Source organism: Heterodontus francisci, chromosome 7 (assembly GCF_036365525.1).
Source record: "Heterodontus francisci isolate sHetFra1 chromosome 7, sHetFra1.hap1, whole genome shotgun sequence".
Taxonomy (NCBI): Eukaryota; Metazoa; Chordata; class Chondrichthyes; order Heterodontiformes; family Heterodontidae; genus Heterodontus; species Heterodontus francisci.
The window spans coordinates 134,576,870-134,594,744 of record NC_090377.1 but is presented as its reverse complement, the minus strand read 5'-3'; the positions used below and the strand labels follow the sequence as shown (position 1 = coordinate 134,594,744).

Genomic DNA, 17,875 nt, shown 5'->3' with positions numbered 1-17,875 from the left:
CTACAGGCTGCCCCTCAGTCACATCATCTGAAAGCACAGCATTAGTTTTCACATATGTGCTGACGAAACTCAGCTCTACCTCATCACCACTTCTCTCAAATCCTCCACTGTTGCTAAATTATCTGACTGCTTATTCAACATCCAATACTGGATGAGCAGAAAATTCCTCCAATTAAATACTGGGAAGACTGAAGCCATTGTAGAATGCGCCAAACTCCTTGCCCGAACTGCTGACTCCATCCCGCTCCCTGACAACAGTCTGAGATTAAGTCAGCCTTTAGCAAGCTTGGTGTCACATTTGACCCAGAGATGAGCTTCAGACGTCATATTTGTGCCATCACCAAGACCGCCTATTTCCACTTCCGTAACATTGCCCAACCTGGCCCGTCTCAGCTCATCTGCTGCTGAAACACTCATTCGTGCCTTTGTTATCTCTAGACTTGACTATTCCAATGCACTCATGGCTGGTATCCACATTCTGTTCCCTATAAACTTGAGATCATCCAAAACACTGCTGCCCATGTCCATTTCCTTATCACCCCTGTACTACTGACATACATTGCTTGACCAGGAGCCAATGCCTTGACTTGAAAATTTTCACCTTGTTTTCAAATCCCTCCATGGCCTCACTCCTCCCCATCTCTAATCCCCTCCAGGCCCACAACCCTCCAAGACATCTGCGCTCCACTAATTCTGGCCCCTTGTGCATCCTGATTTTAATTGCTCCGCCATTGGTAGCTGTGCCTTCAGTTGGCTACATTCCAAGCTCTGGAATACTCATCTTACACCTCTCCACCTAGCTTTCCTCCTTAACACACTTCTTAAAACCTTATCTTTATTTTATTTATTTAGAGATACAGCACTGAAACAGGCCCTTCGGCCCACCGAGTCTGTGCCGACCATCAACCACCCATTTATACTAATCCTACACTAATCCCATATTCCTACCATATCCCCACCTGTCCCTATATTCCCCGACCACCTACCTATACTAGGGGCAATTTATAATGGCCAAATTACCCATCAACCTGCAAGTCTTTGGTGGTGGGAGGAAACCGGAGCACCCGGCTAAAACCCACGCAGACACAGGGAGATCTTGCAAACTCCGCACAGGCAGCACCCAGAATTGAACTCGGGTTGCTGGAGCTGTGAGGCTGCGGTGCTAACTACTGCACCACTGTGCCGCCCAAGCTTTTGGACATTTGATATCTCCTTGTGTGGCTCAGTTTTCTACCTTGTTTTATAATGCTCCTGTGAAGTACCTTGGGACATTGGGACATTTTATTACGTTAAAGGTGCTATATAAATAGAAGTTGTTAATTTCACACAGCTTGCAAATGCACCTATCTATTGGTCAGTGGCAAGTTGTTAATAAATACAGTAATTAGTTGAGGCCCCAACATAGATCTGTGCAGGGCAGCACAAGTCACATCTTGCCAATTAGACTGCCTGCCCATTATCCCTACTCTGCCTCCTGCCACTCAGCCAATTTCCTAACCAGGTCAATAATTTGCCTGTAATTCCATGAGCTTCAACTTTAACTAAGTCTTTTATGAGTAGGGCTCTACCAAATTCATGGCCATGAAAAAGGCATCATGGACCATGAAATCTCGGGTCCTCCATGAAATTGGCCATTTTGAGAACTTCACGGGTTTTAATGATTGACACAAGGCTCAACTCGCTGATTGGTAGATGAGGTAGGGCTTCCGGTGCAGTTTTGAGAGTAGCAGTCTCAAGTGTTAGCAAACAAGTGAGAATGCCAGAATGAGAAAATGAAAAATGGCCACAACCATTACTGCAACACATCAAGTGAAAGAATTTGGAAGCCAGTGAGTAAAGCATGTGACCTGTTTATGGTCAGCTTTTTACAATAGTTTTTGAGTGTACAATAAATGCCATTTGAAACCAGAAACCTCCTTTGTCTTTTTTTTGTTTTAAATAGATCATTTTCATGGTTTGTTACAATGTGAAATTTACAATTTAAATAGGTGAAATCGTGAAATTCATTATTCTTAAAATGCCGTGACTGTGAAATTTGTAAAATCTGATGTGTGTTTGGTAGGGCCCTGCTTATCAAATCCCTTCTGGAAGTCCTTATAAATAACATCCGTAGACATTCCCCTCTCCAATACTTCACTCACCTCTTCAAAAAAATTCACTTAAAGTCATAATGCATGACCTATCCGTTACAAATTCAAGCTGGCTCTCATATCAGCTGACAATTTTCAATGAGTTCAGATTATGGACTCTAGCAATTCCCCAACAACAGATCTTAGACTAGCTGGACTACAATTACCTGGTTTCCCACTTTTACCTTTCTGAAATATAGCAGACTAACATGCAAATTTTCTAATCTAAAAGGAGGGTTCCCAAATCAAGAGAACTGGGGATTTGTTGCTCTTTAGTGCCATTAATTTCTCCGTTAAGGTTATTTTGCTTACATTAATTGTCATAAGGTGTAGGGGAGATTCCTCAATAGCTCAGGTAAAGATACCAACTGGTATAATACAAAACCACAAAGACCAGAGAATCACTGGTTACATACGAACATATGAATTAGGAGCAGGAGTAGGCTACTCAGCCCCTCAAGTATGCTCCGCCATTCAATAAGATCATGGCTGATCTGACTGTAATATTGTAACCTCGACTCCACATTCCCATCTACCCCGACAACCTTTCACCCCCTTGCTGATCAAGAATCTACTTACCTCTGCCTTAAAAATATTCAGAGACTCTGTCTCCACCTCTTTTTGAGAAACAGAGTTCCAAAGACTCATAACCCTCAGAGAAGAAATTTGTCTTCATCTCTGCCTAATGGGCGACCCCTTATTTTTAAACAGTGACCCCTAGTTCTTGATTCTCCCACAAGAGGAAACATCCTTTCCACATCCAAACTGTCAAGACCCCTCAGGATCTTATATGTTTCAATCAAGTCACCTCTTACTCTTCAAAACTCCAGCAGATACAAGCCTAGCCTGTCCAACCTCTCCTCATAAAACAACCCACCCATTCCAGGTATTGGTCTAGTAAACCTTCTCTGAACCGCTGCCAACGCATTTACATACTTCCTTAAATAAGGAGACCAATACTGTACACAGTACTCCAGATGTGGTCTCACCAATGCCCTGTCCCCTCACAATAAACGATAACATTCTGTTATCTTTTCTAATTACGTGCTGAACCTGCATACAAACCTTTTGCAATTCATGCACTAGGACTCCCAGATCCCTCTGCCGGTCAGAGTTCTGCAATATCTCACCATTTAGATAATATGCATCTTTTTTATTCTTCTTGCCAAAATGGACAATTTCGCATTTTCCCACATTATACTCCATTTACCACATCTTTGCCCACTTACTTAACCTATCTATAACCCTTTGTAGCCTCCTTATGTCCTCTTCACAACTTATTTTCCTACCCATATTTGTGTCATCAGCAAATTTAGCAACCATACCCTCGGTCCCTTCATCCAAGTCATTTATAAAAACTGTAAAAAGTTGAGGCCCCAGCACTGATCCCTGTGGCACACCACTCGTTACAACTTGCCAACCAGAAAATGACCCATTTATGCCTACTCTCTGTTTCCTGTTAGCTAGCCAATCTTCTATCCATGCCAAAATGTTACCCCCTACATCATGAGCTTTTATTTTCTGCAATAACCTTTGATGTGGCACCTTATCAAATGCCTTCTAGAAATCTAAGTACAACACATCCACCGGTTCCCCTTTATCAACAGCACGTTACTTCTTTAAAGAACTCCAATAAATTAGTTAAAAACGATTGCCCTTTCACAAAACTATGTTGACTCTGCCTTATTACCTGAAATTTTTCTAAATGCCCTGCGACAACATCATTAATAATAGCTTCTAACATCTTCCCCAAGACAGATGTTAAGCCAACTGGCCTGTAGTTTCCTGCTTTCTGTCTGCCTCCCTTTTTGAATAAAGAAGTTACATACACTATTTTCCAATTTAATGGAACCTTCCCCGAATCTAGGGAACTTTGGAAAATTAAAACCAACGTATCAACTATCTCACTAGCCACTTCTTTTCAGACCTAGGATGAAGCTCATAAGGACCCGGGAACCTGTCAGCCCACAACTCCAACAATTTGTTCAGTACCACCTCTCTGGTGATTGTAATTTTCTTGAGTTCCTCCCTTCCATTTCCTGATTTACAGCAATTTCTGGGATGTTACTTGCATCCTCTATAGTGAAGACCGATGAAAAATAACTGTTCAATTCATCTGCCATCTCCTTATTTTCCCTTATTAATTCCCCAGACAAACTTTCTATAAGACCAACGTTCACTCTGCAAACTCTTTTCTTTTTTAAATATCTATAGAAACTCTTACTGTTTTTATATTTAAAGATAGCTTTCTCTCACACTCTAATCTTTCCCCCAATCAATCTTTGAGTCATTCTTTGCTGTTTTTTGAATTCTGTCCAATCTTCTAACCTGCCACCCATCTTTGTGCAATTATATGCTTTTTCTTTAAGTTTGATACTATCTTTAACTTTTTTAGTTAACCACGGATGGTGGGTCCTCCCCTTGGAATTTTTCTCTCTCGTTGGAATGTAGCTGTTCTGTTATTCTGAAATATCCCCTTAAATGTCTGCCACTGCATCCCTATTAACCTATCCCTTAGCTAATTTGCCAGTTCACTTTAGCTAGCTCTGCTTTCATGCCCTCATAATCGCCCTTATTTTAGGTTTAAAATACTAGTCTTGGACCCATTCTTCTCTCCCTCAAACTGAATGTAAAATTCAATCATATTATGATCACTGCCTTCCCTATGAGGTCATCAATTAATCCTATCTCATTGCACAATTGTTGCATTTATAGTATGTTGGGACTCTATCACTGCCCTCAACACCCTGGAGGGAGTGGTTCCTGTTCTTGATCACGATCCAATATAAAATGTGTATGTATAAACGTTAGGCAAGGACTGAATTAGGTGCAATGCTCTCCATAGCCAAATAGCCTATCAACACTCTAGGCTCACCCAAAAAGTGGGGTACTTGGGCAAGGTACCAGAGACCAACTGCCAATGCTCACAGATCCATAAACTGCCATCAGTCAGCATCTACAAAATACTGGAGAAAATCAAAATTTAAAAAATAAAAATGGTTAATTGTCAAGAAAGATTTCCTTTGAGAGCCAAGTATTTAATTTTGCACCCAGAATTTTCTTTTAAGAGTTAAATTCTCCTGCCAAAACCTACTAAGGGAGCTATGCGGTCAGGTACCATATCCTACTGCCAGGATAAGCCAACCAAAATAGAACGTGAGACGCCAAGTTGCATGGCACGTGGTGACTGGTACTGTAGAATTAAAGCTCATTTCAGCTGCAGTACAGAATTTAAAATAGCATAAAAATTATTGATTCTAATATTTGAATTGCCAGATCTTTTGCAAGTATTTTCTGTACCTGCTGCATTTGTTCACTCTCCTGATGGGTAGCCAGTTCCTCCTTCAGGCCCACCACCTCAGTGGTGAGATGTTCTAATTCAATTTCTTTGCCTTGCAGTTGCTCTTCAAGCTCAATTATTCTTAATTGGCACATCTGTCGCTCCACTTGAGCATGCTCTGTACTAATAGTCACCTCTTCTTCCTGGAAGAGATCATCTGGTGTGAAGATCTTGCATTTTGTTTTTATTTGATTTTGAGTAAATGTAATCAAGTTTACAATTGGGGAAGAAAAACAGGGTCACACACAAACGCACAGCCAGCATACAACAGTAATTGCGTTGCTTCGACTATGTATCCACAACCAATCCTATGAAAACAGACCCATATGGTCAGAGAAAATAATCAATTCCCAGAGAATGAAATGTTAAAGTAGTCTCGATCAGGCCACTCAGATGATGCCTTAAATGACAAGCAAAGGTGAAGCAAGCTGGTAACAAGGGGAAAGAGCATTTAGCAGGGTGCCAGCTATCAATAATACATATTTTAAATTGTGAATTTGTGGATGTCAGGTTAGTTCTGCATCAAGCTGGTCTTTTTCCTCCCTCCATCATAATAGGAAGACAACATATACATTCATGCATAAAGAATTTATAGGAAAGTTGCTGAACTGTAGTCCAACCTTCAGGAATGGATAGAAAATTGGGAAATAGAGAAATGTCAGTGGAATATGAAAACTACACCACACACAATGTAAAGAAAGCAGTCTTGCAAACCTATGGGGATTCCCAGGAAAGTGTATGGGAAAAAGCACTCGTGCAGGAATCCAATTCCTTTAGCAGGCTAAAATAAAAGCAAAATACTGCAGATGCTGGAAATCTGAAATAAAAACAAGAAATGCTAGAAATACTCAGCAGGTCTGGCAGCATCTGCGGAGAGAGAAGCAGAGTCAACGTTTCAGGTCAGTGACCCTTCATCAGAACCGATAAATATTAGAAATATAAAAGGTTTTGAGCAAGTAAAGCAGGGGGTGGGGCAAGAGATAACAATAGAGAAGGTGTTGATAGGACAAGGTCACAGAACAATTGACCAGAAGGTCATGGAGCAAAGGCAAACGGTATGTTAATGATGTGGTGAAAGACAAAGCGTTAGTACAGAGAGAGTGCCATTTGACAGAAAAATGAACAGCCCTGGCCCCAAGCACAAACGTGAAAAAAAAACAGTGGGTAGGCACAATCGAAACAAACTAAACAGTGGGCAGCACAGTGGTTAGCACCGCAGCCTCACAGCTCCAGCGACCCAGGTTCAATTCTGGGTACTGCCTGTGTGCAGTTTGCAAGTTCTCCCTGTGTCTGCGTGGGTTTTCACCGGGTGCTCCAGTTTCCTCCCACAGCCAAAGACTTGTAGGTTGGTAGGTAAATTGGCCATTATAAATTGCCCCTAGTATAGGTAGGTGGTAGGGAAATATAGGGACAGGTGGGGATGTGGCAGGAATATGGGATTAGTGTAGGATTAGTATAAATGGGTGGTTGATGGTCGGCACAGACTCGGTGGGCCGAAGGGCCTGTTTCAGTGCTGTATCTATAAATAAAAGAAAAAAGAAAAAACTAAAAATAAAAAGGTGGGCCCGTCATGCTCTGAAATTATTGAACTCAATGTTCAGTCTGGCAGGCTGCAACGTGCCTAATTGGTAAATGAGATGCTGTTCTTCGAGCTTGCGTTGATGTTCGCTGGAACATTGCAGAAATCCCAGGACAGAGATGTGGGCATGAGAGCAGCAGGAGGGTGGGTGGTGTTGAAATGGCCAGCAACCGGAAGCTTGGGGTGATGCTTACGGACTGAGCAGAGGTGTTCTGCAAAGCGATCAACCAATCTGCATTTGGTCTCCCCAGTGTGGAGGGACCACATTCTGAGCAGCGAATACAGTATACTAAATTGAAAGAAGTACAAGTAAATCGCTGCTTCGTCTGAAAGGAGTGTTTGAGGCCTTCGATAATGAGGAGAGAGGAGGGAAATGGCAACTGCAGGAGAAGATGCCTTGGGAAGGGGACGAGGTGGTGGGGGTAATGGAGGAGTCATAGAGTTATACAGCATAGAAACAGGCCCTTCGGCCAATCGTGTCTGTGCCAGCCATCAAGCACCTAACTATTCTAGTCCCATTTTCCAGCACTTGGCTGCAGCCTTGCATGCTATGGCGTTTCAAGCGCTCATCTGAATACTACTTAAATGTTGTGAGGGTTCGCCTCTACCACCCCTTCAGGCAATGTATTCCAGATTCCAACTAACCTTTGGGTGAAAAAAATGTATCCTCAAATCCCCTCTGAACCTCATGCCCCTTACCTGAAATCTATTCCCTCTGGTCATTGACACCTCCACTAAGGGAAAAAGTTTCTTCCTAACTAACCTATCAATGCCCCTCATAATTTTGTATACCTCAATCATGTCCCCCCTCATCCTTCTCTGTTCTCAGGAAAACAATCCTAGCCTATCCAGTCTCTCTTCATAGCTGAAATGCTCCAGCCCAGTCAACACAGTGGCGGCGCAGTGGTTAGCACTGCAGCTTCACAGCTCCAGGGACCCGGGTTCGATTCTGGGTACTGCCTGTGTGGAGTTTGCAAGTTCTCCCTGTGTCTGCGTGGGTTTCCCCCCGGTGCTCCGGTTTCCTCCCACAGCCAGAAGACTTGCAGGTGATAGGTAAATTGGCCGTTGCAAATTGCCCCTAGTGTAGGTAGGTGATAGGGAATATGGGATTACTGTAGGGTTAATATAAACAAAGTAATTCATGACAACGCTACGTTCTGGCATACGTCATCTGGATGCGCCGCGGTGCGCACATGCGCAGACGGTCTCATGCCCCCTGCGCATGCGCTGCGGTCCGGCTTGCCAGGACTGCTTTGCGCATGCGCAGATGACTCGGCATGCGCACACCGTCTCCTCATCTCTGCGCATGCGCTGTGGTCCGACATGCCAGGACCGTTGTGCGCATGCGCAGATGACATCATCGCGTTACGTCGTCTTCCTCGGGCAACGCGCCCGGTTGGCCTCTGCGCATGCGTCAAAGCTTTTTGAAAGTGGAAGGAGGAGAGGTTTCGTCGGGCATTTTCTCGCATTTTATCTGAATTATTTATTCGTTTTGGAGACTTGCTTCATTTTTATTTGACACAAGAGATTGTTCCAAGGTAAGTTGCTCTGCCTTTGTAAGTTGCTCTGAAAACATTTCCATTGTCTGGGCCACCGCATGTTCTCCAGTCCCTGTTGTGAGTTGCTCTGAAAACATTTCCATTGTCTGGGCCACCGCATGCTCTCCAGTCCCTGTTGTGAGTTGCTCTGAAAACATTTCCATTGTCTGGGCCACCGCATGTTCTCCAGCCTCTGTTGCAAGTTGCTCTGAAAACATTTCCATTGTCTGGGCCACCGCATGTTCTCCAGTCCCTGTTGTGAGTTGCTCTGAAAACATTTCCATTGTCTGGGCCACCGCATGCTCTCCAGTCCCTGTTGTAAGTTGCTCTGAAAACATTTCCATTGTCTGGGCCACCGCATGCTCTCCAGTCCCTGTTGTGAGTTGCTCTGAAAACATTTCCATTGTCTGGGCCACCGCATGTTCTCCAGTCCCTGTTGTGAGTTGCTGTGTGCAGGCAGTACATGTGCTGCAACCTACCGTCTTAATGGTCACTTTCGTTTTTGTAACGTTTTAATGAAGTGCATTCTGTATTTCTTATCTCATCTCATGTTTCCCGTGTGGTCCCTTAATAGCCTTCCTGAACCTCAAACGTCGGTCATGGCAACGTCAGTAGATTCCACAGAGCAGTTCCTTGCCACCTTCACAACCCAGGAGTTCGAGAGTTATGACGACTTCAGCAGTAAACTTGAGATGTTTCAACAGGTAGCATGGTCTGCAGGCACATCCTGTGATGTGCCTTGTTATGTTTCACGATGTTAACAATGCTATTTAAACGCGCTTTGCTGTTGTGCTTACAGGCAACGGGGAGTCTATTTAAAGTGAGCACCCATACGCTTGAGAGGGAAAACAAGAGACGGCGAGTCGAAATTCCCATCCGCTTTAAGTATGCCTCAGTGAGGCTGTGCTGTGTACACTATGGGCAGCCATGCATCCGTTCCACTGGAGTGAGACCAAATCAGAGGTAGGTGCTGCGGTCACTACATTTCCACTTGTGTAGCTTGTCAGTCCTGTAAAGCTGTTCCTTGATGTGCATTGAACCAAGATTCGATTTGCAGTATCAATACATCTCATTAGTGAGATCCTGTGCCCACAAAGCCACGCGCATACCGCCCCCGTGTCTACGGACTGCCTTTGTTGTGATTTCCTGGATAGACCAATGGCTGGGCGACCACCTCAGCGCAACCTCCTCTGGACTGCGAAACAGGTGCGCACCAGATGTTGGGACCTTGTCATGGTGCACATGTAAACTGCTGCCAGCAACACACCTGGGGATGGCTGGCGTTTTCGTGAGGGCACGAGGCACGTGGGGCGTGCTCATTGAATGTCTGTTATTTTTCAGGTATCTCGCCCTGGGCTGTGAGGTCTTCATCAGTGTGAAATTCAATCCGAGCAAGAACAAACTGTGTGTCAGCTCCTACCATCTTGTGCATACCGGTCATGTTTTGCATCCAGAATGTTTACGCTTCTATGCAAGGAGACGACAACTGAACCACGATGAAAGGCAGAAGGTAGAAGAGTTGGTCAAGCTGCAGGCTGGGAACAAACAGCTGAAGGATTATATCGAGCATTCATTCAATAAGACCATGACCCTTAGTGACATTAGAAATGTAAAATCCCGGCTCAAGACAGGGGATGACAGCATGGATGCGCTGTGTGATACGCTGGAGAAGATTCAGCAGGACGGGGCTGCAGTGCGGGTTGGCCTGCAGGGAAGCAGCATCCTCTATATTGCCTTCATGACACCAGCCATGAAGGCCCACATGCAGGCCTTTCCTGAACTGCTGTTCATGGACGGAACGTACAAGGTGAACAAATGCAGCTACCCTCTGTACCAAGTGATGGTGCAGGACAATGTTGGTAGGGGCAGGGCTGTGTTCTATGCCATGGTGAGGAATGAGACGGCTCAGATGCTGGACGAGACTGTGGGTGTTTTTGTTGATTTCATGGGATCCAGCGCCTGCCGCGTGAGATCAGCCATTGTGGATAAAGACATCAATGAGATCAATGCGATCAGAAAGCATCTCCCAGCTGCAACGGTTCTCCTCTGTCAGTTCCATGTGATGCAGAGCATGAGGAGGAAGATCAGCAGCTACCCACTAAATGGTGAACTGAGGGATCAGTTGTTAATGATCTGCAAGGAAATGGTTCATGCACCTTTGGAGGACAAGATCACATGTTGTGTAGAAAGGATTGGACACCTCTACCCACCCCTGCAGGACTACCTGCTTACAAACTGGATTCCACAGAAGGAGATGTGGGCAGCATGTTCACGCAGTAAAGTCCTAACGTTTGGGAACAACACCAACAATCGCATTGAGTCAGAGAATGGCAAGATAAAGCACCTGCTCCACTCCTCCTCATCCATGAAGGAATGCATCTCAGCGCTGATCTTCCACAATAGTGTCCTGGATCGGGAGCGTGCCTATTACACATTCCTGCAGGGAGCCTCTTTCAAGCGCATCGCAGAGGCGCCAGCAGATCTGCAATCATTTTACACGGGATTCACCGGTCATGCTATGAAGCTGATGAATCAGGATCATAGTCACATTCAGCGAGTACATGTCAAGGAGCAGGATGAAGGCACAGTGACTGTGATTTCTGGTGCCAAACAGTACACACTGCAGATACATGATGGCCAGGCTACCTGCAGCTGCATCTTCTCCATTCAGACTTTGTTGCCCTGCAAACATGCTGTTGTTGTGCAGAGGCATCTGGGTCTGCCTTTGGACAGGCTCGCCCCCAATTGCCGCTGGCGTGCATCTCAGACACCAACGACGACAGGCATGGCTGCTGCCATTGTGATTACAGAGGAACAGCCAAGGCCCCTCAGCCACAATGAAAAATACCGCTTGCTTTCAGATCAATTGTACCAGCTACAACAGGCCGTTCTGCAGAGTGGAACGGCAGCATTCATGAGGAGACTGGACTGGCTGCGGAAACAGACTCTCCGCTGGCAGCAAGGACTGGCTGATGAGATGGAGCCATTTACTATGCCCAACAATTGCCCGGAAGCACCTTCGGATGGAGGTGGCCGCGCGCTGGACATCAGTCACGTGTCACAAACCCTGGATCCTGAGCGTCTCACTCCCTGGCCTAATGATCTGATGGACCATACATATGCCTGCCTGTTCAAATCTCCTCTTCCCCTACCTGCGGTACCCTCTCCTTGCTGCTCCGTTACACAGTCACCTGTTCCTACACCCATCAGAGCAGTGCTCATGGACACACAGTTACCTGCTCCTACATCCATCAGGGCAGTGCACATGGACACACAGTTACCTGCTCCTACATCCATCAGGGCAGTGCACATGGGCACACAGTTACCTGCTCCTACACCCATCAGGGCAGTGCACATGGACACACAATTACCTGCTCCTACACCCATCAGGGCAGTGCACATGGGCACACAGTTGCCTGCTCCTACACCCATCAGGGCAGTGCACATGGGCACACAGTTGCCTGCTCCTACACCCATCAGGGCAGTGCACATGGACACACAGTTACCTGCTCCTACACCCATCAGGGCAGTGCACATGGGCACACAGTTGCCTGCTCCTACACCCATCAGAGCAGTGCTCATGGACACACAGCCACCTGTTTCCCCATCCGACGTTGAAACAACCATGCAGAGCCTTGTGAGACTCCGCAATTGCCAGTTGCTGCCTGTCAAGCAGAGAGGGCGTCCAAAGGGGTCAAGCACTTGGGGAACATTCAGCAAGAAGAGACTGAGCACAAAAAGAAACAAGCATGCCGTGTCCAGTGGTAGCAGAAATGTGAATGCTCTTGCTGTGAACACAACTGGTGATAGTAGTAGGCAGGATTAAATGGGAATGGATGGGAAGATGCACGAGTAACATAACCACTAGCAGGGAACTGCTGGGCTAAATGGACAGCTTTATGTTCATAGCCCAAAAGAAATGTGCTTCTTTTCCAGCACCCTCACATCATTCATGTTTTCCCTGAGAGCAGCATTGAACCATCACGAGATAGGGGCAATAACATCATCCTGCCTCCTACAGCTGAGGTGGGTACTAAGTGATTCATTGGCGGTGTTATCAGTACATGCCTTTGCCGCAGAACACAAAGCATGCTCAACAGTAATTCCATTGGAGGGAGGGAAGCTCTGACACTGATGTTCTTTCCTTATTTTCTTTCATGTAAAACGTGCCCTTGAGAAAACCATCCTTGACACTTAAGGACGGCATTCCAGCAAAGGAGGCAGTGCGGGAGAGGACGCAAGGATGTGCTGATTCCTGCATCTGAGGTGGGTAATAAGTGCTTCATTGGCGACGTTATCAATTGGTGCCTTCACTGCAGAACTTAAAAAGGTGTGCGCAACAGTAATTTCAGTGGATGGAGGGAGGCAAGCTCTGACTCTGATTTGCTTTATTTCTTTTCATGTAAAACATGCCGTGGAGAAAACAATCCTTGAGACTTAAGGTCAGCATTCAAGCAACGAAGGCAACTGGATCATGCTGCGGAGCTCATCACGATGTGGAAAGGAACATTGCATTTATGGATGAATTGGGAATGCACATTGGGATGCGCTTGGGGAACATTCACCAAGAATAGACTGAGCTCAGTCTCTTGTGACTTTGCCTTCTTCACATGGACAATACAGCAGTGGAATAGAGAGCCAAGCGTTCATTCACCACAAGGCTCTCCAGGAACAATCTCTTTAGCTGTGCATAGCAGAGACTCGGCCTGTCTGTCTAACGGGAATGCTGGACACAACACTCATGTATCCATGCACAGCAGTTCCTCGGATACTTAATGAACTTAATAAAACTTTTCAATAATTAAACCCAGAATTGTTGAGGTTTTGTTTTGCATGCTATTTCCCCGACTTTGCAACTGCACTTCAGATATTCAACTATGGTAGGGGGGTAGAGGGAGGGGTGGGTGAAGAGGGGGAGGGGTGGGGAGTGCGGGGAGGGGTGGGGAGAGGGAGCATGCAAAATGCAGGGACCAAACAGTTGCAATGCCTGAAGTACTGAGCAGAAGTAGAGAAAGCAACTGGGTAGGGGAGAAAGCAACTGGATTGGGCATCCGCAGCTGGAGGGAACGGCTGAATGGAGAGGGCCGGAAGCGAGAGGCCGTAGAGAGCCGCGGGGAACGAGCGTGCGAAGACCTTGGTGTCACCGGGTCCAGGGACTGGCCAGTAAGTCTTTTGCTGTTGTGTTTATGGCACATGCACAGAAAAAGGCACTCCTCTTCCGTTCTCGTCCATCCCCCCACTCTCTCCCCTTCCTCCCTCTCCCCCTCTCCCCTTCCTTACCCCTCCCTCTCCCTCCCCCCTCCCTCTCTCTCCCCTCTCCCTCTTTCTCCCCCCCCTCCCTCTCCCCTCTCCCTTCCTTACCTCTCCCTCTTTCACCCCCCTCCCCCTTTCTCCCCTCTCCATTTCTCCCCCCTCTTTCTCCCCCCCTCCCTCTCCCTCTTTCTCCCCCCCTCTCCCTCCCCCCTCCCTTACCTCTCCCTCTTTCACCCCCCTCCCCCTTTCTCCCCCCCCTCCCTCTCCCTCCCCACCTCCCTCTTTCTCCCCCCTCCCTCTCCCTCTTTCTCCCCCCCGCCCTCCTTCCCCGGCACCGCTACCGCTGGTCTCCCCGCGCTGCTCTCCCCGGCCCCCGCGCTGATCTCCCCGGCCCCCGCGCTGATCTCCCCGGCCCCCGCGCTGATCTCCCCGGCCCGCTCCACTCTCTCACTCCGGCCATTTTATTCTGCCACGTGTTTGTCAGGTTTCATCGCTGTGATTTTTTGAGCAGCGCCATCTTTAGTCCTGGCAGCTGCAACAGTCGCAAGCTGTGACGTTTTCGTGGCACATGCTGTATCTGCGCATGTGCCAAAACAGCGCCATCTACCGATCGCGTTGTCAACAATTGCGGTCTAATATAAATGGGTGGTTGTTGGTCGGCACAGACTCGGTGGGCTGAAGGGCCTGTTTCAGTGCTGTATCTCGAATAAAATAAAAGACTAATAAACATCCTGGTTAATCTCCTCTGCACCCTCTCCAGTGCAATCACATCCTTCCTATAGTGTGGTGACCAGAACTGTACACAGTACTCCAGCTGTGGCCTAACCAGCATTTTATACAGCTCCATCATAACCTCCCTGCTCTTTTATTCTATGCCTCGGCTAATAAAGGCAAGCATCACATATGCCTTCCTAACCACCTTATCTACCTGTGCTGCTGCCTTCAGTGATCTATGGACAAGTACACCCAAGTACACCCTTCTGACCTTCCTAGGGTCCTACCATCCATTGTATATTCCCTTGCCTTGTTAGTCCTCCCATAATGCATCACCTCACACTTATCAGGATTAAATTCCATTTGCCACAGCTCTGCCCATCTTACCAGCCCATCTATATCGTCCTGTAAGGGCGTCCTGTGAGGAGTGGACAAGGGTGTCACGGAGGGAACGATCTCTTCAGAATGCTGACAGGGGAAGATGAGTTTGGTAGTGACATCACGCTGGATGTTGCGGGAATGGCGGAGGATGATCCTTTGGATGTGGAGGCTGGTGGGGTGGAAAGTGAGGACAAGGGGCACCCTCGGGGGGAAGGGGTGAGGGTAGAGGTGCGGGAAATGGGCTGGACATAGTCGAGGGCCCTGTCAAACAAACATAGTGGGGGGGAATCCTCCGTTGAGGAAAAAGGAAGTCATATCAGAAGCGCTATCGTGGAAGGTTACATCATTAGAGCAGATGCGGCGGAGACGGAGAAACTTAGAGAATGGAACGGAGTCCTTACAGAAGGCAGGGACTGAGGAAGTGTAGTCGAGGTAGCTGTGGGAGTCAGTGGACTTGTAATGAATATTAGTGAACAGCCTATCCATGGAGAAAGAGAAGTCGAGGAAGGGAAGTGAGTATCGGAGGTGGACCATGTCAAGGTGAGAGAAGGGTGGAAATTAGAAGCAAAGTTGATAAAGTTTTCCAGTTCGGGATGGGAGCAGGAAACGGCACCAATACAGTCATCAATGTACCGGAAAAAGAGTTGGGGGAGGGGGCCGGAGTAGGTCTGGAACAAGGAATGTTTGACATATCCCACAAAAAGACAGGCATAACTAGGACCCATGCGGGTACCCATAGCAACACCTTTTACTTGAAGGAACTGAGTGGAGTTGAAGGAGAAGTTGTTCAATGTGAGAACAAGTTCAGCCAGGCAGAGGACGGTGATGGTGGATGGGGACTGGTTGGGCCTCTGTTCAAGAAAGAAGCAGAGTGTTGCCGGACTACGAGGTTGGAAACTACTTTATCAGGCTCCTGGATTATTTCAGGATAGGGTTAATATCATGCAAAATCAGGACTCACTTGTGAATTCACAAATTTCTGCATGGGCACATATGTGTACAGACATAACCGAGAGATTAAGCAATGGAAAAGAGAGCCTTCTACAGCAAAATACCACATGCAAAAAAAATCTTGCATTTTTATGTTGAAACATCTCGAAGTGTTTCACATAACTAATTACTTTTTGCGGTATGTGACTTGAAGAGGCAAATACAAAGCAATAGCACAGGAAATGTGGGACTGAGTGTTAGAGATTTTAAAATACAATACTGATTTCTGAATACAGCAGCCGAACAGCTATATAAAAATATGTTCTACATCAGGCAGAAAAGTATAGCTTTTAGATCATCAGCTCACCTCAAGTGTGAAGTTCTCCACTGCACTTGTGTTTGACAGTTCACCATCAGCCTGAGGAAAGCAAGGATGACAAACACTTAAAGAAAGATAATATTCAGGAAACTCACCATAAGCATAATTTCTAATTCTTCCAGAATAATGGAGAAATGACCAAAGGGAGTTTGCGCCAAGAACTCAGAACGTCAAATTTTAACAATCACTCTTCAAAATAGTATTGAAGAAAAAGGAATCAACAGCAATGAAGCAAACGTAACATGAGGAAAAACTTTTTTTTTTTAAACACAGCGAGTGGTTAAGATCTGGAATGCACTGCCTGAGAGCGTGGTGGAGGCAGATTTAACTGAGGCATTCAAAAAGAGAACTGAAGAGTAAAAAAGCACTGTGCAAAATAAAAAAGCAAAGAAAACCTAAGTTCTGGAAAAGAAATAGCAAATTGAGTCATAGAGAGATACAGCACTGAAACAGGCCCTTCAGCCCACTGAGTCTGTGCCGACCAACAACCACCCATTTATACTAATCCTACATTAATCCCATATTCCCTACCACATCCCCACCATTCTCCTATCACCTACCTACACTAGGGGCAATTTACAATGGCCAATTTACCTATCAACCTGCAAGTCTTTGGCTGTGGGAGGAAACCGGAGCATCCGGCGGAAACCCACGTGATCACGGAGAACTTGCAAACTCATCTGGTTCACTAATGTCCTTTAGGGTAGGAAATCTGCTGTCCTTACCTGGTCTGGCCTACATGTGACTCCAGACTGACAGCAATGCAGTTAATTCTTACATGCCCTCTGAAATGGCCTAGCAACCCACTCAGTTATACCAAACTGCTACGAAGTCAATAAAAAGGAATGAAACCGGACAGACCACCCGGCATCGACCTAGGCACCGGAAATGACAACGGCAAACTCAGCCCTGTCAACCCTGCAAAGTCCTCCTTACTAACATCTGGGGGCTTGTGCCAAAGTTGGGAGAGCTGTCCCACAGACTAGTCAAGCAACAGCCTGACATAGTCATACTCACGGAATCATACCTGACAGACAATGTCCCAGACACTGCAATCACCATCCCTCGATATGGCCTGTCCCACCGGCAGGACAGACCCAGCAGAAGTGGCAGGACAGTGGTCTACTGTAGTGAACCCTCAACATCGACTCCCGACCCCATGAAGTCTCACGGCATCAGGTCAAATATGGACAAGGTAACCTCCTACTGATTACCACCTACCGCCCTCCTTCAGCTGATGACTCAGTACTCCTCCATGTTGAACACCACTTGGAGGAAGCACTGAGGGTGGCAAGGGCACAAAATGTACTCTGGGTGGGGGACTTCAATGTCCATCACCAAGAGTGGCTCGGTAGCACCACTACTGACCGAGCTGGCCGAGTACTAAAGGACATAGCTGCTAGACTGGGTCTGCGGCAGGTGGTGGGGGAAACCAACACGAGGGAAAAACATACTTGACCTTGTCCTCCCCAATCTGCCTGCCGCAGATGCTTCTGTCCATGACTGTATAGGTAGGAGTGACCACCCGCACAGTCCTTGTGGAGATGAAGTCCCACCTTCACATTGAGGATACCGTCCATCGTGTTGTGTGGCACAATCACCGTGCTAAATGGGATAGATTTCGAACAGATC

General features: G+C 46.7%; 1 protein-coding gene across 6 annotated transcripts in view; it reads right to left on the bottom strand.

Moving 5' to 3' along the window:
- Window positions 1–17,875, bottom strand: part of pcnt (pericentrin) — a 402,447-nt gene that overhangs the window by 341,303 nt on the left and 43,269 nt on the right. For 5 of the 6 annotated variants that reach the window (XM_068036205.1, XM_068036207.1, XM_068036208.1 and 2 more), the window contains exons 3-4: window positions 16,232–16,282; window positions 5,430–5,612 (exon numbers count right to left, since the gene is read on the bottom strand). In XM_068036205.1, coding sequence (XP_067892306.1) covers window positions 5,430–5,612; window positions 16,232–16,282 — 234 coding nt within the window. The remainder of the gene's footprint in view (window positions 1–5,429; window positions 5,613–16,231; window positions 16,283–17,875) is intronic. The other variant, XM_068036209.1, reaches the window with a different exon arrangement.